Source organism: Ips typographus, linkage group LG1 (genome assembly GCF_016097725.1).
Source record: "Ips typographus isolate SLU linkage group LG1, UJ_Ityp_2.0, whole genome shotgun sequence".
NCBI lineage: Eukaryota > Metazoa > Arthropoda > Insecta > Coleoptera > Curculionidae > Ips > Ips typographus.
In genome coordinates, this window is record NC_138422.1 from 24,951,340 (window position 1) to 24,975,652 (window position 24,313).

General features: G+C 32.3%; 1 protein-coding gene across 3 annotated transcripts; it reads left to right on the forward strand.

Annotated features, from left to right (window-relative positions):
- The first annotated feature begins 1,910 nt into the window (after positions 1-1,910).
- Positions 1,911-23,658, forward strand: Gasp (Chitin binding Peritrophin-A domain-containing protein Gasp). Of its 3 annotated transcripts, none has more exons than XM_081973542.1 (7): positions 1,911-2,051; positions 11,250-11,459; positions 11,661-11,763; positions 15,865-15,950; positions 16,360-16,470; positions 16,530-16,629; positions 23,329-23,658. In XM_081973542.1, the coding sequence occupies exons 1-7, from the start codon at positions 2,003-2,005 to the stop codon at positions 23,381-23,383; spliced, it is 714 nt and encodes a 237-aa protein (XP_081829668.1). In that variant the 5' UTR covers positions 1,911-2,002; the 3' UTR covers positions 23,384-23,658. The 3 variants fall into 3 exon arrangements, with proteins under 3 accessions (XP_081829668.1, XP_081829655.1, XP_081829661.1); XM_081973529.1 differs by lacking the exon at positions 23,329-23,658 and adding an exon at positions 18,314-18,723; XM_081973535.1 differs by lacking the exon at positions 23,329-23,658 and adding an exon at positions 18,314-18,723 and having other exon boundaries at positions 16,369-16,470.
- The last annotated feature ends 655 nt before the right edge of the window (positions 23,659-24,313 follow it).

The window sequence follows — 24,313 nt, forward strand, 5'->3', positions numbered from 1 at the left end:
GCAAATATTGACTAAAGACGACTAGAAAAGACAACAAAAGACAGCCAAAACAGCTGAAAAATTATAAAAAAAATGTCTTTAAATAACTATAGTAAGTAGAGATATAGTAAGCATTTAAGTAGACTTACAAAAAAGTGTCTTTCTCAAAAATAAAATAGACGTGTGTCCGATCTCTGGGTAGTTTTTGATGGGCCACTCTGTATGCAATGTGACAGTAAAGGTTGATTGATTGATATTTGGATCGCACTGTATAAATAATAATTGATAATTTAAAAATGAAGACACATTGACAATTGAAACCAAAAGGTTTCTCGTCTAATTGATCACTCGTATCTCCGCGATAGCGCCGTTTCTCTGAAACTTTTTACCGAAAAATTAGTGAATTTAGAACATTTTTACCACACACAACTGCTTTTGATGCTATTTGAGTTTCTACCACCAAATTAAAATGTATATTAAATACTTGTTGCTAAACAAATTGCTGGTTTTCCGGAATAGTGTCAAAAAATTAACTTCTCTTACTTTTGGAATAGTCATCGGATTGTTCCCATATGCAAAGCCTTTAAAACATATTCCGGAGAACTAACAAAATGTAAAGCAAATATTGACTAAAGACGACTAGAAAAGACAACAAAAGACAGCCAAAACAGCTGAAAAATTATAAAAAAATGTCTTGTCTTTAAATAACTATAGTAAGTAGAGATATAGTAAGCATTTAAGTAGACTTACAAAAAAGTGTCTTTCTCAAAAATTAAATAGACGTGTCCGATCTCTGAGTAGTTTTTGATGCGCCACTCTGTATGCAATGTGATTGTAAAGGTTGATTGACTGATATTTGGGTCGCACTGTATAAATAATAATTGATAATTTAAAAATGAAGACACATTGACAATTGAAACCAAAAGGTTTCTCGTCTAATTGATCACTCGTATCTCCGCGATAGCGCCGTTTCTCTGAAACTTTTTACCGAAAAATTAGTGAATTTAGAACATTTTTACCACACACAACTGCTTTTGATGCTATTTGAGTTTCTACCACCAAGTTAAAATGTATATTAAATAATTGTTGCTAAACAAATTGCTGAAACAATTTGCAAAAAGGTAACTTCTCTTACTTTTGGAATAGTTATAGGATTTTTCCCATATGCAAAGCCTTTAAAACATATTCCGGGGAACTAACAAAATGTAAAGCAAATATTGACTAAAGACGACTAGAAATGACAACAAAAGACAGCCAAAACAGCTGAAAAATTATAAAAAAATGTCTTGTCTTTAAATAACTATAGTAAGTAAAGATATAGTAAGCATTTAAGTAGACTTACAAAAAAGTGTCTTTCTCAAAAATAAAATAGACGTGTCCGATCTCTGGGTAGTTTTTGATGGGCCACTCTGTATGCAATCTGACAGTAAAGGTTGATTGATTAATATTTGGGTCGCACTGTATAAATAATAATTGATAATTTAAAAATGAAGACACATTGACAATTGAAACCAAAAGGTTTCTCTTCTAATTGATCACTCGTATCTCCGCGATAGCGCCGTTTCTCTGAAACTTTTTACCAGAAAATGAGTGAATTTAGAACATTTTTACCACACACAACTGCTTTTGATGCTATTCGAGTTTCTACCACCAAATTAAAATGTATTTTAAATACTTGTTGCTAAACAAAATGCTGGTTTTCCGGAATAGTGTCAAAAAGGTAACTCCTCTTACTTTTGGAATAGTCATAGGATTTTTCCCATATGCAAAGCTTTTAAAACATATTCCGGAGAACTAACAAAATGTAAAGCAAATATTGACTAAAGACGACTAGAAAAGACAACAAAAGACAGCCAAAACAGCTGAAAAATTCTGCAAGCCGGCCGTGATTTCTTCGGCGCGTAGCAGGAAAGAGTTATCTTCGACAAAAATCGTGATTGGCGGGGGCGATGGCGTTATAAAGCCGTACTGAGCCGGTTCGCGCCCAGTTATCGTTTTACTAAGCCGACCCTGTAAAGTAACGATGAAGAGCTTCGTGTGCGTTTTAGTGCTCAGTGCACTTGCCTACTCTGGTATGTACCCTGTAGCAGAGACCATTGTGAACCCGGCCATCGAGAAAATATCGCGATTCTAGTGCTTCATCTGGATGTGTCACTATAATTTCCAAGTTGGTTCCAGAACGTTCCAAACAAGTGCGATCGGTTTTTTTTTCTCGATTGCCGGTGGTCATTTGGTGCTTTTGTGTTTAATTTGATCGCAATTTTATGTTCTACGAGTCAATTTTTTTTATTATACTTAATATAACTTTCAAAAAAGGTCTAGTCCTCTTGAAAACGAAAGTTCCCTGGGTCGCTATTCTAGAAGTAAAACGAAACTCTCAAAAGAAGAGTTGATAGAATGTGACATAACTAACTGAACCTTAAGTCATATTCGGTGTTTCATCCATCTTTCGTTTCCAGAATCTTAGGTGCACATTGTCCAGAAATTCTAATAATCGTATATTATTGGACAGTAAGAATTCTTCAAGTTCTAAAATTGGAGAACTTTTTTTTAAATTACCGATAAAGAAGAAAACTCTAAAACTTCTTGTTAGGTAGAAAAAAACACAATTTAACCAAATTCATTGACTGGGAAGCTGGTAAGACCAATTAACGCGTAACTAAGAGTAAACCACTCCAAGACTTGACCGTTCGTTTATTGGAAAGTGAAATGAACCAAACGGTTCGGACATATGGCGAATTATGCAGCCCCAGATTATGCCTTTCACCGAAAATCATCTGAAATTCCTGCGATGCAATACAGTGTGCCAAAAAAAATGTAAAATAGAAAAGCCAGATTAGATAGTATGTCACAACTATTACTTATGTTAGCGACAAATCGTGCGTATATTGGAATTTGTTTCGTTCAGAAACAGGTCTAGAAATCTTAGCCATATAATCGTGTTTACTTATATGTGGGACAAAATAAAAGCGTTTTAACCGGTAAGCGTAATCTGGTTTTGAATTTGTCGCAATTAATTAAAGCAACATTGCTAATTTCCTAGTTTTATCAATTTAATGCCAGAAAATGTTAAGTAGGTAATGTTATTACAACATGCTAAATTGAAGGCTAACACGTTTCGAAGAAATTTCTATCCGGAATGCTGTTTGCAGGAATCGTAGAAAGGCCAAGGTTGTTCTACGGTTTACTAATGCAACGTTTAATATACGATCGTAACAAAAAGTTATATTGAATACAGGTTGGCCCGGAAGGATATAATCAAATTAGAAAGGGGCTACGCTTGTTTGAACCGTCTTTCGATTAATAATTAGATAAAAGTAAGAACAAGGAAGCATGTTAGTGGGTAACAGTGCAATTTGACTGTCCCATAAAGTTTTTACTAGTGTTGGTCAGTTTTTGTTTGAGATTTGGCGAAATTCTAATTCAACCTTTATAGTAATTTATGCAGCAGCAATGGTGACAGTTGGAAGAAACGAGTTTTGCACAATTCACCAAGTATGGAAGTAACGCAATAACGATTAAGTCCAGAACGGCAAAAAAATTATCTTGCATGTTTTCTTCATTACATAAATTGCATAATAAACGTGTCTTCTTGTACCTTGGTGGTTTAAAAAAGCAAGTAGTAGAATATTTTATCTAGAAGATGTTGTATGAGGAGTTTTGATTTTGGTCATTTGACCTTCTCACAAAGTTTGTGCTTTCTTTCTATGTCTAAGCATTTTTACTTTTCAATGTAATAGGCTTAAGTGGACATGATTTTCTATGGTTGTTGTTATGCTGGATAGTTGCGATTAGTTAGGCGCAAATTAGCATATTTTTCATCTAAATTACAAAATTTTACCATCTTTGATAAGTGAAATATTATTTTAACCCCAAAAAGAGTTTTTGGATGCAAAAAATATATAGACAAAACTTTTTTAGCTACATTGTTTTGAAATAATATATTTATCTTAGTTAATGTGTTGATATGTTATAGTTTTAATAATAATAATAATAATAATAATATTTATTTAGCAGAAATGCTATATACAAATACAATAAGGAAAACAGAAATTTTAACAATTAAATAAAAACCAAACTATTACTAACAATGTGCTTGGTTAACAATACTTTAAATGATTTTAAATTTCTACATTCTTTTATCACTTCCGGTAATTTATTGACCGGTTTTTTATTTTCAAACAAAACTTCAGGTAAAACTAAAGTTTAAATAAAAAAAATTGAAATGACAAAAAGGTTTCTATCCTAACCGCTCAGTAGTATCTCTGAGACAGCGTTTACCAGTTTCCACGTTTTTGTATTGGTAATGTGTATATGATATCTATATCTGCATTTTAAATTAATTTTGGGGGTGTTATGAAAGCCCTCACACAGAAAATTGCAAATTTTTCTTTTTTAATTTTTAGAGAAATAGTAAAATTGTTTTTGTTATTATTATCAAATGCTAGTTTTAGCAGAACTCTTCAAAATTTATTTTATGTTTTCCTCACAGATTGTTTCAAATTGAAATTTAAAAAACTGGTGTTTACTTTTGTTTGAAAATTGATTATTTTTACACTACAGGTTAGGTTAATTAGAAAAAGAAAAATAATACAATTCAAAGTTTGCTTGGAGGCATACTGAACTAGTAAAACGAAATCTAATCCAAAACTGACTAACTTTTTATTTCATTTTTTACTGTTTCTACTCCTAACATTGATTGCTTAAATAACGCAGTTTGTTGAATTTGTGAGAGGTAACTCTAGTTTGATGAGATGAAAACTACTTAAAAATTTCCACACAAAACTGGAAAATTCAACGTTTTTCCTAATTTTCAATAAGGCTTTTCGTCAGTTGTTGTTATTTCCATTCTTGCCTACAAGTTACCTAATTAATGCTTCAATTCAATAGTTCAAAAATAAACTGACAAATGTAATTATGTGCTGTTTTTAAATAACTTATGTATATTTTACGTTTAGAATAGCAATTTTTTACTAATCATAAGCAAACACCGCTGATTTTGTTTTTAATGAATGTGTGAACACAATTTTTTAGTAAAAAATAACTTTGATTTAAAATCAATAAATAAATCAGTTTCTTCTGAACAATTTAGTTTAATTAAGTAAAAAATAAATTGACACTCTGTTACGTTATGCCAACTTAGTGTTAATAGTTCAAATGGCTACTTGCTTGAATTGAATTCAATTCATTGTAACAACTAGAAAAAGGTAATTACCACTTCATACCAATTCCTGCTTCCTTTCCACTTCTAAATATACGTGTAGTTACCATTCACCTAATTTTATTCAATGTCTTAAACGTTAAAAATGACCTCCACATTCTTTAAAAAAAAATGAAACGTTATAATCAAATTAGTATTGTTTTGAAAACCAAAGTAAGTAAAATTTTAGGCAAAAAATTGCAACTGCAAGACATGGGAATATGAGAATTTTGATTTTCTTGCACACATACAAGAATTGGCCAAGCTAGACAAACTGTCTTGACTTATAAATGTATTACTACATTAGATAAAGCTATTTTACATTTTACATGTGAATATAGTTTTGCAGATGTTTCTACATGACTTAAGTTGCCATTTAATGTTATGCATGTTATTTAAATAATACGAAATGTATTTTCCATATAACTCTGCAAAGTACCCTGTTTAGAATACTAAAATATAATTGCTTATTGGATATTTATTATTGAAATAATTTAGTAGTGAAAACATAAATTTTTCTTCTTCTCCCTGCTCTTCTCTTTTTCGCCTTCTTTTGGAAACTTTGTCAAATATTTATATTTTAAACTAACTAACACATTGATAATTCCAAATTGACAGAAGAAATCTTTTTTACTTTTGTGTTTTTGTATAATGTTCAAGTTTTAGCAAAAGTCTGACACTCAAATTATCTTTAACTCTGTTTAAAAGTTTACAAGATAAATCAGAATAAGGTAATTAGTACTGACAAAGAAGTTGAGCACAAAAAAACAAATAGTGAGTAATATAAACTATCTGAGACCAATTTTTATAAGTATTTTTGGTTATTTGTAACTTGTAACTCCCTCATCATATGACAACTGTTGTTCTGTAATGTCTATACCTGTAATATAAATGCCAAACTTCCTATTTAATTTAGAGTTCTATACATTGAAACAAAATATTGCATAAACGCCATTATCACTCAGGATTGAAATAATCAGTCAAACGAAACCAAAAGTTATAATTTACGTTAGAATACCAAAAATACTAAATGATGCAACCATAGACTCGTTAAAACCTAATGCCTTTCTCTGAGTATAAATTTGAATAATAAACACTATCACTGTTTTACATATCTTCTTAATTTATTAAAGATTACTTTCAGACAATCATTAATTCAAATTTCAATTAATATAGGCTTGCTGGTAGCAATCAAAATAACAAAATTTAACCAAATCAGAGAGCATGATGATAAGGATGAGCTGATTATTCTGGCAGAAACCAGAGAAAAGTTCTAGAATTTGCAGAAACACACGTCTGTTGTTTAGTCAGTCATTGGTCCAAACCTACACGATTTACTTTACTAAAATATAACAGTTTATGCCACAGTTTAAACGACCATAACACAACTGACCCTAATAGTTTACGTTTTACGGTGTTAAAAATGATGAAATTGAAGGAAAATCATTACAACATTTTTGATTGAATATGGCCACGTCTTCCCTTTTTGTTGAATTGATGTGGACACATTTCACTACAGTAACTTTCCAAAGGCCGAAAGCTTTTAAGTCTATTTGTATACGACCGACGACATTCCAAAATGACTTTGTAATCGTTAAGGTTCGATCTATTGCCGCAACCAATTCGCATAAATTCATATTATCGTTACGTGAAAAAGACAATTACCATTGTGGGCTGGGAGACGTAGGATAGTTGCATTTCCCGCATACTTGTTCACTGTTTTTTTTTTCTAAGTTGAGTAACAACAATCCCAGTGAATCACTACTTTTTGTACCGTTATTGCTGGGATTTGAGAGATAGATGTCTTTGTTTGTTTACGTAATGAACTTGATTATTTGTACACAAAAAATGTAAACAGCAATGAAATGCCTTAGAGCTTTCTTCTTGACCAAGATGCGGTTAGTCGCCTATTACTGACCGATCGTATTTCAAATCAATTTCTCCTTTCTAGTTTCTACAGTTTTTCGTTCTCAAAATTTTGCGCTAAATACCAAAAACCCGATGGTTTTTACTTCACAACATACCTGTTGAGAGTGAATGGAATTTTGTTGATATTTATGATTTTAAATACCAAGCGACATTTCGAATACAAAAATGGAAAGTGGATCTCATGGGTAGAAAACCAGTTTTACGCACATGCATATTACGACATAAGCTGTTGTTTCTGATGAAAAACGTACTGATCAACTTTTCGTAATTTATCTTACACATCATTCATTTAAATCTTAAAGTAACACAAGGTATTGTTGTAGAGCTCGAATCAGATGAGAAAAGGCCACCGCATCATCAATGACGCAGTTTTTAAAACTATTTCTTTCTCCTTCTACAGTTGCCGTCGCATTAGATATAATCAGAGGCGTCCTATTAAAATATTCCCGAAAATATATTGTTAAGCGGTCAAAAAGCCACTTGGCAACGTAGTACGGTTTTTACTTGGACACAATTAAAACAGATGCGGCAGCGGCCAGGGACATTTGGACCTTTTTATATGCTTTTACTAGCCGGCACTCTAAACGGTGTTGCCAAGTTTAAAAAAATGTAGTGGCGGACAGGAAGACTTAGGTTAGGTTCCGTTTTAGTCTGGTGTTTTGGTTGTATTGTTGATGGTCGCAGTTGAAGTTCACATAGTGTTATGAATAAAAAACGTTATTTTGTCAAAATGTCTTTCAAAAAGGTTGGAAAGAAAGGTGTTATCATATACAGCCAAGGCCGTGAAATCGTCAGTAACGTCTTACAATTTATGAAGAAAGAAGCAGAAGGAGTTTCCATTCCTTTGAAAAACTTGTTGTCTTTTATTTTCTTTATTAAAAACGACGAAAATGTTTCATTTTACTGATAAAATAATAGCACGCCACTGACTGGCTGCAACAACTTGGAAAGTAACGAGAGCAGCAATATTTAAAGCGAGACGTACAGAGATCGTGACATCATCGTTTGATGACGCCTGTGGCCTTTTCTTAGCTGATTCGAGCTCTACAGCATTTTTTGATGGGCAAAAAATTACTGCTGTGCTACTATGTTTGTGTAATTAATTTTTTGAACGGAAGAATGTATGTCGTTAAATTATTCGGTCTAGTTCGATTGTGCACTTAATAACTTCCTAGTTTTAAACTGGTTTATTAATAATAATTATTGTATAAGTCTGTAGCTAAACAGGCTTCCTGCATAATACAATTTTAAATTGCGTAAGCTCGACCTGTCGCGTGAGTTGTTGTTGGTCTACATTTTGTGATACTGTTGGTTTTTAAAAATTTATTAAATTATAAGGCAAATTGAATAAACAAGGAAAAGAAAAATAAATTTGGTTAGCATTTGGACCAAAATCTCACTTGAAACTTTGGTTCAGATAGTCTTTTCATTTTGATGCAGTGCAATATGGGCATCATAGAATTTTACAAGATTACATTATATCTACCCTGGTTCTTGAGTCTTTCCTATAAATTTATTTAGTTATAAGAAGTTACTGTTGCAGTTTTCCAGTTCCTTGACATTTTCGTTTGCATACAGCTTCAGAAATATTAACCTGTTTATATCTGTCGTTCATTCTGAACTTCAGTTGCTTCATACTTCTAAAATTAAAAATGATGATCTATTCCTTTAAATATTATAGAAGCACTCTTCTGCTGAACTTTTTATTCTTTAAAGAAAATGCAATTGGTTTTGCTTCTTTCCACAGGACATTTTACTTATTTCTTGTTTATCTTTGCTTCGTTAGTAAGTAGTTATACTGATGCCTTTTTAAGTTAAATTTTGAGTTTCAACGCAGTTTTAGAATTAATTTCTGACATAGTTTTTTTAAATTTTAATCTAATAGTAAATTGTGTTGTAAATTCTTGCAATAATGTTTAACCAAATGTACAGTATTTACCCTCACGTATTTTTGCCAAGTTAAAATATTATAGATTCTGGTGTAGAATTTCACATTTACCTATATTCTCATTTCCAAATTTAACTCTGGGTAATTGTAGATTTTTGCAATTTTTTTAATGGAAGAAGAGCCTAAAGAAGAACTAAAGTACAATAATAATAATTGATGGGAGTATTCCTGGGAGCCACAGGCAAAGCAGTCTAGTTGACTGGACCTCAATAATGTAGATTAATTTTTATAAGAACATTTTGAAACATCAGCGTACAGAACACCACTTATTGTAAAGCAGTTCTTAAAAAGCTTCCACAGTTCAAGCATTTTTCAAAGAGAACTTAATAAGCAATGAAAAAACTGACATGCAAGAAATTGTTATGATGATTATTCAGCTATTGAATACATCCAATTGTATATCAGATGGTAAATTGCTGACTAAAACCGTTAAGTTAACATTAAACCAAGAAAAATTTACCTTATATGCTGTCTTTCAATTTCTATAATCTTCATTTTTCTTGATCTATCCTTTCTTCTTACAGATTTTTTTATTGTTACATAATAGTTATTTGTTGTTCTTGTTCCATATTACACTATTAAGCATCGCAATCGCTTTAATTGATGTTCCTTTCAGATATTCTCTTGTCAAGTGTTCTTTGCCTCATTCCCAGATCCTTAAAACATCGTTTTTTCTTGTGACTTGCTGTTCCTCAATACAGATATTTGGTATTTGTAATATTGACTTCCAGGTCGCGTTTTAACATTTTTCTGATCAGTTTTCGTGTCATGTTCTTCATGTCATCAATGTTTTGACGATCTACTACTTAGCTTTTCACTGTAGCTTTCTTCTTGCTAACTTCCATTCTTCTGCATTTTTTCTCCAATTTTTTTATACCCTTCCCAAGTAAATTGTAAATATTATTAGGAATATGCAGCAGCTTTGTTTGGAAATCTTTGTAACCTCAAATTCTGTTGTTAACCCAGCGATCTTGTGTCTTGATACACTGATTTTACTGCTTTACTTATTTCAACATTACTCAAAGCACAATGTTAAGCTCTTTTCAAGTAGTTGAACAAGATCTGCTGATAAAACGTTGATTTTTTTCTAGAATTTGTGTCAATGTCAAGAGATCAACTATCGTTGATCTTCCTGCTATGTCTGTATATTCATTTTCTATTCTGATTTTGTATGCTTTGTCTTTTTCTTTAATAGAAGATATGTTTGATCACCTTCATTCCTCAGAAACTCTCAAAGTGATGGTCTTTGGAACCAGTTTCTAAAAGCATGAACTAGTTTCTCAGTTCAACTTTCTGATAAAAGTTTTTTCCAAGATTTGTGTCAATGTAACGGATTGGTTATTGAGATAGATTATTGTGAGTCTTCCAGTTTTGCGTGTCGCAAATATCGTTGTCTTCTTTTTAAATGGGGAATATGTTTGATCATTCCCATTCCTCGAAAACTTCCAAAATAATAATGCATCTGTGGAACCAGTTTCTAAAATCACGAAGTGGTTTTTACTTTAATAATTCTTCCTGAATATGTTTCTTGGTCCTGGTGCTATACCGTTTTTTATATTTACACATTCACTTTTAACTTCTGACATTGTTATTCTAATTGGAGAGCTGTAGTAGAGCTATATTTGGTTTCTCGTATTGGGCGTTGATTCCATTCTTTTGAAACTAACTAGTGTGAATATTTCTCATGTTTGCAAGATTTCTATATCTGGCCGAAGACTTATTCTCAATAAGTTATACAAATCAACATAAAAAATAATGTTTATTAGAGAACATAAAGTTCAATGATTCATTTAAATAATCCTATTAGTATAATTCAATTTGTGATTATGATTTTTGGAAATAATTACTTATATTCAATTTGGACTTTAAAAACCATTCCTGTATTGAAGAAATTGCTCATAAATTTGAGAAGCGGAGTAAAAACGATTGGTTAGTAGTAATAGTAGTTTTGGAACATAATTTCAATAGATATAACAAGTTTGTACAAATGTTCTTTTTGATTCACTTCCGCTTCAACGTATGAACAACTACAGAATATTAATATTGATAGTCCGGTTGAATACTGATGGCGGTTTTTTGGACTTGGATCCTGTAGCAGAATGATGCAAAATTTGTTTACTAAATTTACTGTTTATATTAAAAACATAATCTAGCAAATACTTTTTTACTGACTTTTGTTATTTTTTGTTACAGCCAATGCACAGGACAGTTTCAAATGCCCGGACGATTTTGGTTTCTACCCACACACCAGGTCCTGTGACAAATATTGGAAATGTGATAATAACGTTGCCGAATTGAAAACCTGCGGTAACGGTTTGGCTTTCGATGCCAGCGATCCGAAATACCTGACCGAAAACTGCGATTACATTCACAACGTTGATTGCGGAGACAGATCCGAACTCGGTGAGCCAAAAAAACACTTATAAATGTACATGTAAATACTCATAAAATATGCATTATGAGCCAATCAGATTATGTAACAGTATTGGTTTCGAAGCGACACGAGAGGTGTTTATTAGCATAATGTATTAGAAATTTGACAAGTGAAATTTTTATTGTATAAGAATATATTACACTGTGTTAATATTAAGTAACGTTATCTAGAACCGCCAATTTCAAGCGGACATTGCGAGAGGCTGTACGGAATTTTCGCAGATGAGGCCAAATGCGACGTGTTCTGGAACTGTTGGAACGGTGAAGCATCTAGGTAGGTTTCACTATTGATTTTGTTTAAATTTCTCTCTTGAAAATCACTAAAACGTTTGCATATCGTTAGTTGTACGGTTTAATTAAACGTGTAAGCGCACCGTTAATTGCTTGGAACGGTTTGTTCATTTACGATTAGTCAATTGTGCAGAACAACTTTCCGTGTTGCAAACAAACACGTATTTCGTTTTGTTTTTATTGATTCTTTTGTTTATTTTTTTTCGACAATAACAAACTGTAATTTTCTGTTATTGTTTTGTAATCGGCGTGTTTTTCTAAGGTTACGCAGCTTCAGTTAGGGTGGAAGGAATGCGCCTTGAAGCAATACATTTTTGTTATTACCACATTTACGATCTCAAATTTTTGAACTTTAATGTATCCTTATAGTTGATTTAATTGGTGTTAGCTGGTACATAGGTCTACCAAGCTAACTTAGGCTATTATTTAGACCAATTTTGAGTAATTATCAGTAGGTAGTTGATTAGTGTAATTCTAATTGACATCAACTGCTTCAGCATTAGTTAAACAAAATTAATCCTAATTCTTTTGCAAATTTAGCTGTGGCAAACCATTTTTCTTCACAAGAGCTTTAAAGTTACCGATATGATTTTTCTGATAGCATATTTTCTTTACTGTTGGTAGCTGCTTTTTTTGACCAATCACAAACTACCCACTGTGCGAGATTTTCGGAAATCCTGTGGACGTACCATCAAATATGCTGGCAAAGTCAAACAGGTTTAGCAAATATAATCTGATATTTGAAAAGAATTTGAAACTATTCAGCTATCGCTATTTTAAGTGGAAACAGTCTATATCTGTTATATTCTCTTTGTCCAGTAAATTTCCTGAAAATAAGCTTTATTTTAAGTTATATACGAACATTTTTTTTAATTTTGTAGTTTATGTCTTGTTCTATGCTTCTTTACCTGCACAGTACATACTTTTTACTTCAAGCTTTTGCTGCAAGTAAAATAAGCTAATACTAACTTAGTACATAGCGCAACCACCTTACTCTTCTCGTCAGTCCTATCAAAATAAGAAGATAATTAAACATTGAGCAATAGTTCTTGTACATCCTTAGGTTACACATGCATGATCAGGTAAATCATGTTTCTTTGCTGATATTTAAATATTTCTTTAGGTTAAGTGTAGTTCAGCTACATATTCGTGATCAAGTCTAGTATTTTGCTCGCCTTGTATATTACTATAATTCTCTCGGTTACTAGCAGCACCACTCCTTGTAACGGTCAGTGACGCAAATGTCACTTGCGTGCATTATGGTTTTTCATAAAAGCTTGTTGAGTCTTAATAGTTAATAAATTCTTGTTCAATAGTCAATTCAAACTTTGCTTTCATCAGAACATTTCCACAAAGCATCATTTCATTTTTATCATGCTTTCCTATTCTTCTGCATGGTCATTCAGCAGCACTTTTGACAGAAAGAATCCCATTTAGTGGAAGAAAGTCATTCAGGAAAAATGATATTCTGTTCCATTATTCTAGCCACGTTTTTTTTGTGTGAGTTTATGCAAAATTGTGAGTGTTAAGATCAATCATTACCAGAAGTTTATGAACTAAAGCTGCTAGCCTCAGCAAATTTTGTTATTTAAAATCACATTTTTTATAGTCACGACCTGTTGCACTGTTAGAAAGAATTTGTAAAATACTTCTATACTCTTACCAGATGATTCTTCTTCGGATTAATCATACGAAATTCCTGTTTATCACGTATATCAGCATTGGTGGGAATTCTTTTGGTGAGTTTACTCATCTGCTGGTTGAGAAATATGCCAACACTGATCTTAGCATCTATTGCTTTGTTTTAGCTAATTTTTGTACTTGTATTAGATAGATATCACTTTTTCGGCCACTTTTATCCTAAAGTCAGTTGTCTCGTTATGGGTTGTTTGCGTCATTCAAACTGTCTTTTGAAGATTAACCCATGTATGCATATCAACAGTTACAGTATCATCCGCATAAATATTGTACTACTAATGGACACCACCTTTTTCTTATTATGCACATGTTTCATATGGAATCAGTTTCTGTTGCACTACAGGTTCCAAAATAGAGAAGGGCTGAAATTTTGAAATTATTAACTAAATAGTCAGTAGACTGAACTGTACAGAGATACGTATGTATCCTAATGCAACGTTTCAAAGTTTTCCAGATCTTGGTAGAAGCTTCTAAAACTGGCCGAAACATTCTAACCCTTTCTGCAACATTTCGGAATCTTCCAGATTTGTGATGACGCTTCTGAAACTAGTTAGAACGTTCTATAGGGCCTTAGGCGGCGTTTCCAAACCTCCAAGACCTTTGAAAACGTTTCTAGAACTTTTCATAATGTTATAGAGTCTTTGGCAAAGTTCCAAAATCTTTTAGTTCTTTGATGAAGCTTCTAAAACTAGCCAGAACTTTCTAGAGCCTTTGGCAACGTTCCCAAACTTTCCAGAAGCTTCTAAAATTTGTTAGAATGTTATATAGCCTTTGGCAACGTTTCCAAACCTTCCAGACCTTTGCAAACGTTTCTAGAACTTTTCATAATGTTATAGAGCCTTTGGCAAAGTTCCAAAACCTTTTAAATCTTTGATGAAGCTTCTAGAACTAGCCAGAACGTTCTAGAGCCTTTGGCAACGTTCCCAAACTTTCCAGAAGCTTCTAAAATTTGTCAGAATGTTATATAGCCTTTGGCAACGTTTCCAAACCTTCCAGACCTTTGCAAACGTTTCTAGAACTTTTCATAATGTTATAGAGCCTTTGGCAAAGTTCCAAAACCTTTTAAATCTTCGATGAAGCTTCTAGAACTAGCCAGAACGTTCTAGAGCCTTTGGCAATGTTCCCAAACCATCAAGACCTTTGCAGAAGCTTCTAGAATTTGTTAAAATGTTATATAGCCTTTGGCAACGTTTCGAAACCCTCCAGACCTTTGCAAAAGTTTCTAGAACTTGTCAGAATGTTATAGAGCTTTTGGCAACGTTTCCAAACCTTTTAGATCTTTGATAAAGCTTCTAGAACTAGCCAGAACGTTCTAGAGCCTTTGGCAACGTTCCCAAACTTTTCAGACATTTGCAGAAGTTTCTAGAACTTGTCAGAAAGTTATGGAGCCTTTGGCTACATTTCAAAAACTTTTAGATCCTTGAAGCTTCTAGAACTATCCAGAACTTTGTAGAGTCTCCTGAAACGTTCTAGAACCTTCGAGAGTCTTCTAGAAGATCCTGAAAACTTTTTTACTTTTGAACTTTTCTCGGAATTCGGTGAAATTTAGATGGTTCTCGAGTCATGCTGAAATCGACACTGAAGTGGCTTAAAAATGCTGAAATTTAGAAAGAAATAACCGTATCGTTCTATGTTTGTTAGTGTTTAGAAATACCCTGTAAAATCATCGAGTCCAGGATCTTCTTTCGGTCGTAAATCTTAATTGTGTCGTAATATTAATTACTTATTTTTCTTCTCGTTAATCTACATTTTTTAATTTTTGTCTTCTTGCTTTGCAAGTAATTTTAATTTTTTTTAGGTTGAAGCTCGTTAAGAAGAGCAGCAAGATTTCTTGACATTTTCAAACACAAAAACAACTGTCGAGATACAGAACCCGTTGGCTTTATTCTGCTGTTTTTTTGCATAATTTTAGCTAGAATTTTACAAAAACTTATTTGGAAGCAGATATCTCGAGAAAACGATTCTGTATCTCGAAAATCAGCACAACATGTTTGGTAGAATAATTTTAGCATCGTCCATTTACCTTTATTTATCATTATTTTTGGCCAACATAAACGGGACACTTTGTATATCCCATTTCCCCTGCTTGTATTCTTTGATGAAAGTTGGCTTTGAATAAAAAGTTCTATTTAGTTATTATTTTGTTCATTTTGTCCGAAGAGAAATGAAGATATCCAATCTACATCGGTTATATAATACAAATTGGTTTTCCAAAAAGTCGTACAGTCTTATAGGAATCTTCAGTAATAGTTTGTTTACCTTGAAAACACGATCAGGCACGATCTGTGTTTTTCCTCAGTAATGTAACTCAGTTTTGCAATGTAAATTATCGTTTAAAATACTTTAAGATGCTTTATTTTTATTAAATCTTCTTATTTTTTAATAGATACCAATGCTCTCCCGGTCTAGCTTACGACAGAGAAGCTCGCGTTTGCATGTGGGCTGACCAAGTACCAGAATGCAAGACTGAGGGTGAGTTTTTTGATTTCAGCCTTCAAATTTAAACACAACTAACTTGTTTCCTTTTATTAAAACTAAATTTGCCTAATTATTCATTAACCACGTTTTTATTTTAATAAAGTTTCTTATAACCTGTCTATACTTCAATTAGAGCAAAAACAATTAACCACCTTAACACACCTGCATGATAATTAATTAAGATAGTTACTTACTTATTATACATACACATTATACTGGCTCTATTCTTTTTGGCAATTGTACATAATTGGCACACTCTTTTCTACACTCTTGTTAGAAACAATTTCAATGTACAGTAAACAAATAAAGTAGTGGTTTTTATGAGGGTTGTACCAACCTTCAATCGAAATTCCAAATTGAGCCAATCCCTTGGTCTTGACAACAATATACTTACCTATTTCAGAGGTAGCAGGAGGTTTCAGTTGTCCAGCTGCTGGTGAAGTCAGCAACTCTGGCTCATTCTCCAGGCACGCGCACCCTGACGACTGCAGAAAATACTACATCTGTCTTGAAGGTCAGTCACTTGTGATAATAAAGAAAACTCAAGCTTACAGGGTGTTTCTCTTAAAACAGGACAAGCCCGTGAGTACGGTTGCCCCATTGGAACCGTGTTCAAAATCGGTGACGCTGACGGTACTGGTAACTGCGAAGACCCTGAAGATGTCCCTGGATGGTAAGTTCACTCACCCTGTATATATTTGAATTTAACGGCTGGGTTTACTACTATATTTGTGTAAATAATAGGGTTCTGTTGTGTTTCCTCCACTTTCACTATATAAACTAACTTTATCTTCTTTTCACTTTCATTCATCATAGTTTTCCTTGTCTCCCTTATTTTAAACAATGAGTGCAGACCACTTTAACCAAGTCGTTTTAAACAAAATTGCTGTTAAATTATTATTGGGTTAAAAGTTTCACTAATTATTACTAGATTACTAGAATCGACTTAAAGTAAAGACAACTTGCTTTAATTAATGTTAATTATACTGCTGTTTATGCACGCAACATTGATTTACATACAGGGTGCGCCAATTTAGTAAGAGAAAGTGGAATAGTTTCGTAATTATTTATTCTTATAAATAACTTTAGTACAAAAGATAGTTAAGATAGTGATTGAATTTTTTTCTAAATGTAAATTTTTTAGTCTAAAATAATTTTTTTATACAATTTGTATGTTGATTCTTGTATAGTACAGCCATATTTGAAATCCAAGTTAAATCACCTCACTTTTCAATGACTAGTTTTTTTTTAGGATTTAATGATCAATTACAAAATTATAATACTTTATAATCGTATTAGCTTTGTCAGGGTCAAGATAACTCTTCTTCAAATTACTCTTCTTATTTCTAAATAATTCTAGATGGTAAATTGTCAATCAATCAAAATTAATTTTATCTACTTCTAAAATATGCTTTTACGTATACTGAGGATTTTATGTACTTTGGTTTTGCTCTGAAGTATTTAATATACATCAAGTTTTAAGAAGTCTGCAACCAGTTGCCATAAGAGAAATTTTAGCAAAAAAAAAAAGTCGATTATGAATACTGCAACTCCCTATGTTTCAAATCTAGGAAAATATCATAAAATTTTTCTTTACCTGTCTTGGTCATAAAAATTGGGACGCTCTGTAAATGGCTATTTTCTATTCTCTTAAACTTTCTAGAAGCACCCTTAAATGTATAAGAATATAACAAAAAAACAAATAAAAGACATAAAACAATGAAAGACATTTAAAGCAATAGAGACGATAACTTTATTGAAAAGCTTTCAAAAACTAAATAAGCATGGATTCGCAAATCACACTTTTTAAATTCAGCAGACAACAAAAAAGAAAAAATATTAAAATTTCAGTTGTAAAATAATTGGTTGTATATAGGGTGTTAGTTTATATACCGTCAGATCTCTGGAATTAAACAGAATAGCCTATTTTTTGTAAAATTTTGATTTGAACAGATCTGTTCTGCTTTCTGTATTTTAGATTCATAAAGTATTTAAAAATTAGTTGTAATTGTAGTACCCTGTAGGTTTATATGCCATATCTATCTTAGTTAAGCTAATTTGAAGAATGTTAGAGTTGTCCTAGTATAAACTGACTCATCGTGTATATAATTTTAAATGGATTTTTTTTCTGAATTTTGACGCAAGAAAAAATATAGCTTGGTTAAACGGTTTGCACTCTTTAAATAACTGTGACATTTTACAACCACCTTTTATGATAACCTGATAATTTTTGAAGAAATAACAATCTGAATCCTTGCTTCCGCAAAATTTGTGATTTTGGCGCGACCAAGCAAAATTTTTCGAATTTGGGTAAATTTTCCTTGTCGTTGACCACGCACTTTCCTGGCCAATTTCAGCGAAGACTACTATGGCGACCTGGACTTGAAGAGCATCAGGAAAAGCGAACTTCTGGCCGGTTTACAGTCGAGCGGGTCAACGCGGGCCAATCCCGCCCCCAAAAAGACCGCCCCCAGGCCCGCACCCGCCTCCCGTAGCAACCCCGAACCGTCCAACTAAAATAGTTGTATAGAATGAGACTGTTTTTTTTTTTAAATAATCTTTTCATATTAATTTGGAATCCGGCCCTGTTGTGATGTTTTTGTACATATCGGTCAGTTTCACAATTAACGGGGGCTGATTTTTAACTTAAGGTGTACCTCCAATATGGGGTGAATTTTTTCTTAGTCCAGGCTTTTAGCCAGAATGGGTACAAAATTTTTCGGATTTTTTTTTTATACAAAAAAACAATAAACTGTAATATAAGTTTCTTGGTAGTGTTATTGCAACAATCCCAACGTCCTATTGACCTTATACCATCTTGACCTACCTACTTACTCAATGTATGCACTACTTCATCATGATTGCGTGCACATTTTATTTAACATGGATAACTATCTACTGTATCTAAGCATGTACTGACTGGAATTTTGTAAAGTTAATTATTTGCACATTTAACTAGAACTTTCTTCTCTGGGCACGTCTTTTTAACATGTAATCATAACTTTCTACTCTTCTTCTCGATAATAGTTACGTAAATGATACTACTAATCAACTTGTTTATTTTAACGTTCAGTAGTGAGGTTTACACACCCACAATAATAGAAAATGTTTATGTCACAACTCTCTTAAACGTAAAGTGTTAATTGGTTACTTTTAACGACCAATACTTTGCATTTTACAATATCCAGAGTTTCTTAAAAAGAAATAGTCAAATTTGAACACAAGGAAGATAAGTGTGAGCTTCGTTCAAACACAACTTAAAGAATTATCTCTAAAAGGAAGTATTTTACATAAATAAATCCATGTCCAAAGAAAAATTCCATGTTTTCTGCCAGATGATTAGATAACCTTATTTAGTTGTAAGAGTTTATTTTTTGTTTTTTCCTGAACAACATCCAGCTTTTCTTGTGAGTCAAATTGGCAAAACTGGCACTTTCTGACAGGAAAAAATCCTGATTAAATTGACTAACTAAAACGAAACAGTTTTTTGCCAAATGTCATTACTCTGAAGCTAGGTGACTTAATGCCTTAATTGATAATACTTAGAGATTAAATACACAAAGTACACTTATTTATTGTTTAAATTATCATTTATTGATAATAATTAAAGTAAAACCAATAGATAATTCAAACTCGTGCCAAATCGTTCCCAGTTGCGTGACGCAAGTAATCTGTAGGTATAAAACAATGTTGCCATAGTAGGTTAGGTTTGGTTAACTTTACTGAATTACTCTTAAACTGAAATGACTCTTACTTACTTACACAAATTCTATAAAATATCCTTTCCTTCTTCTATTTTTCTTTTTAAAGAAGGCTTGAGTAGAGTAATAAAAATATGTCAAATTATCTCTTAAAGTTTCAAACATACCTTTCAGACTGTCTAAAATAACGCCTTGCAGCATTTTAGAAAACTCACTTGTGTATTTTGATTATTCAGTGGGATTTGTGACACACTAATCAAAGTCGTTGTGGATTCACAAATGAAGTAATCAACCAGCTCCTTCAAGAGCCTAGTTTTCTCAAAACTTTCCAACTGGGACTAGAATGTGCTATTTCTTAGGAAAGTAGAGAAGCTGGTTAATGTAACCCTTGTATAAGCTAGGCTGGAAGTTTATACAAGGGTGACATTAAACCAACAAACAAAAACGTTAATTCTTAAAACACGTTGATGTTCCTTAAAAAGAGGGCAATATTTGCATTTTCTACAACATTGTGGTAGTTCCTGGGAGTCCATCGATAACGGTTTCTTTCAATGATTACTCTCCCCAACTTAACCTAAAAAAAACTGACTCTTATCCAGTTTTTCCTTCCACAAAATATAACAGTTTGTTCTTGAATCAGACATCATTAAAGCAAAATGTTTAGGAGAATCAAAAGGCGATGAATTTAACCTTATTTACGTGTATGTACATGAAAATTTCAGAATTATCCTTAGGATAGAGGAGAGGAACTATTAAAATAGTAAATATCTTTGTTACGTTACGACCTTATGGTAGTTGAATGTTTTTTTTTCCTGAGGAATTTACCTAATCTAACCTGACCTGACCTATCCAGAAAAGAAAATTGTTTTAAAGCCTTACAGTAAAAACATTAAAAAGGTTTTATTTTAAAAGATCTTTAACGCCATTGAAAATTAATAAAAAGTTTCAGAGAGTTTCTGGTTGATCAAAATATCGCAAAATTTGATAGAGTAATTGTGCTCATTGAAGTAGTTAAACAATTGTTAATTTAATGCAATACCAATTATCTATTGACAAGGATCTTTATTAAATCTATCAAATATATAGTTTAGCAACAAAATATGAACTCACAGTTGAATCATTTTATACATATTTTGTAGCAAAACATTAATTATTGTTGTTTTCTACTGCCAAAACGTCTAGTTAGGAACCTTTCTAAAGCTTAATATAGGCAAAATTACTAAGAAGATGTTGCTACTTTAAAATAATCGTAAAACAATCTTAAATTCAACAAAAGGCAAATTAAATAATATGTACTCAAAAAATCTGTCGAAGATTTGTTGGTATGCCATCAAGACGTCTCTAGGAAACAAGATAAGCCAGGTTTTCTCTTCGATAATCATCATAAGAAGATTTTAGTAATTAGTAATGAAAGTAAACGAGAATGTTGTCCAACAGCTCCGGTTATTACTCCAATAGAAAAAAATTAAAATTATTGACATAATCTCAAAACTAAATCCAGATGTCGACACAATTGACAATTCGTTATGTTGGTTGGAATACGGATAATCACGTAACATCAGAAAAACAAAAATAATGGTGGTATCTAAATTACCACAAGACTTCCCTTTCACAAACGTACATGGTAAAAAAACTGAACGTGTGAGAAAATATAACTGGGAGCAGTTATCAACGAAAATAACGATAGCTCTGAAGAAAAGAGAGTGACAAATTTGGAGGTTTCGCAGAGAATGCAGAGAGAAATAATTGACTATTAAGACATACCATGTGAAGAGGAGAAATACCAGTTGCTGCATCTGATTATCCAGGAAAAAATAATGGGCAAAAGATCCATAGGAAGAAGAAGGAATTCATGTTTGAAGAACTTGAGGGAATGGTACAATTGCAACAACTGCCAACTGTTTAGATCTGCCGTATGAAGAATACGCATAGCTTTGATGATAGCTAAACTTCAAAACGAAAGAAGAATAACAATAGCTCTGAAGAAAAGAGAGTTGCAAATTTGGAGGTTTTGCAGAGAATGCAGAAAGAGAAATAATTGACACTATTAAGACATGCCATGCAAAGAGAAATACCAGTTACTGCATCTTATTATCCAGGAAAAAATAATGGACAAAAGCCATAGGAAGAAGAAGGAATTCATGTTTAAAGAACTTGAGAGAATGGTACAATTGCAACAACGGCCAACTGTTTAGATCTGCAGTATAAAGAATACGCATAGCTTAGATGATAGCTAAACTTCAAAACGAAAGAAAAAGAAGACTTAGGAAAACTACATTAAAGCTGTTCAAGACTTATCAAGAAGTTTCTCAAGACAGCACATTGAGCTCACCCCAATATTTGATAATGTGGTATGGTGTGTGTCTTTCATATTTGACAAGCTTACAGTATACCATAAATGCCAACTGTCAAAATTCTTACTTTTATCTGTCAATTCAGTTTTGGATAGACTGTTTTGATAAACGGACGTTCTGTCTTCCTTGTGTCTCTGGACTCTGTATATCAGGTTGGTAGCCTTTAAAATACTTTTGGGACTACCCTGTATAGTTTGTATATGAGAAATGTCAAATAACTGACTTTTTTAAGAATAATATGTGACAGAAAACAATCAGAATGAAATGAAGAGAAGTAAATTAGAGAGTGTAAGCGAACTTCAATACTGAAATCTTCAAAATAATGTTCATAAAGTTAACCATCCTGAAGAGTACCAACTAATGGAAACGTGGGCTATTTCCAAAAAAATTTGTAAAATCACACTGGTTTAAATTGAAGGTGTGATTGTTTGTACCACGTTGCCAAATTGCTTCTAGTTTTTCAGATTTTGACCGAAGTTCAAAATGTTAATTGGATAAATACATACCCAGATACAAAAAAAATCTTATTTTACCTTTTTTTGTATCTCTTGTTGTTTCCAACATAACAGAACTGTTTGAAACGCCTTGTTACGTAACAGAGATATACAAGGTGTTACAAACAAGGTAGATTAATTCATTAACCACAGGTTACTTACTTGACCAAATTAAATTCAACTTTTACATAATACTTTAATTTGAGCCACAGTATTTTATATACAGAGAAACTAAATATACTTGGAACAACCCATTTGTGTTTCTTTTTGTTTTAACTGTCCTATTCTGTACGCAGTACTGAACCTGAACCAATCAGAGGTAAATTAAACTCATTTATATGAAAGAAAAATGAAATTTTAATTCTCTGTATATCAAATATTGTGGTCCAAATTAAAAATAATATTGGTAGAGTTAAGTTTAGCCTTTTGGTATTACCCTGTATACTTAACTGTTTACAGAGTAATACAAAAAGTGTGGTTGATACACATGAATTTAAACAACATTGAAAAATATTTAACATGGTTTTCCATTCCTCTCACAGTAAGATATTCCTAAAAATCATAATTTAAATTTTTTTCTTTTTAAACTTATTTTAATTCCCAACAAATTGTTCAATTGCTTCTATTGTGGAAATAGCTTTTTATTAATAACTACTTCATAACAACCGGATATATTGGAAGAAAGTATTCCAGGGCAGTGTTTGCAAATAATGGTCAAATTAACACAAGTCATTGTAAAGCTAAAAATTATGCGGTGAAAGTTTACCTATTTATACAAATTAATTATAATAATCAACGATTTATAGTAATATTTCTGTTACAGTGAGGACTATTACAAAGACGTGGACCTAAAAGCCCTGAAGAAATTGGGTTATTAAAACCACCACAACCACCATCTACTGAGGAATAAATGGAAAAAGAGCGATTGAGTGCGTGTAATGTTACGAATGTCTCTCAATTTAAGTGTAAAACCATATAGTTGTAAGCCTTGGAGTCATTAGAATCAGTCAAAATTAACCAAAAAAGTGTCAACGATTTTACTGTAAAATAAGTAGAATAATTTATTTGTTAAAGTCCCATCTGTTATGTACTTTTTTATGGTAATAACGTGTATAGTAGGTTAGTAAAAATACATTTTTTACACAATTAATAAGTTGTTTTTTTTTTCAAAATGTCAGCTGGTTTACCCATGCAAGTCCGTTATGAAAGTGAATAGTTTACTATATTCCATTACATTTTGCGCCAGTAACCTTGGTGTAGATTTCTTACATTAAACAATTTCTGAGTAATTAAATTGTTTATTACTTAGTGTATATTAAGTGAAACTTCCAGAATTTTCTAGAGGTTTTACCTATATAAAGACAAAGTCTAATGCTCACAAGTTAGGTTTAAGAACAGCTTGATCTGTCACGTTCAAATCTTCACTTACTCTTTATAAGTGAGTATACGTCGGTGGAATTGACCTACGCATATAAACAAAAGCAACTTCGTACGAATAAACCAGAAACCTAGATGATTTGCATTTTAATGAACCGATTGCGTATTTTGAGTCTTCCGAGGTCAGCTCCACCTGCTCGGAGATGTGATCTACATTCCTAAGAATGTTTGCGGTATTCGGATTTGTCAGACTCGACCTTCCGTATTTGGTAAAATGTTTCAACAAAAACATGCATAAATTATAAAATATTATCCCAGCAGGTAAATAAGTTAAGAAAGATAATATTTGATGTGTCTTTTGGATAACCCGGATCGAATCGAATATTCAATAATGCATTCCCCCATCGAAAATTCATATTTCTATCTACCGT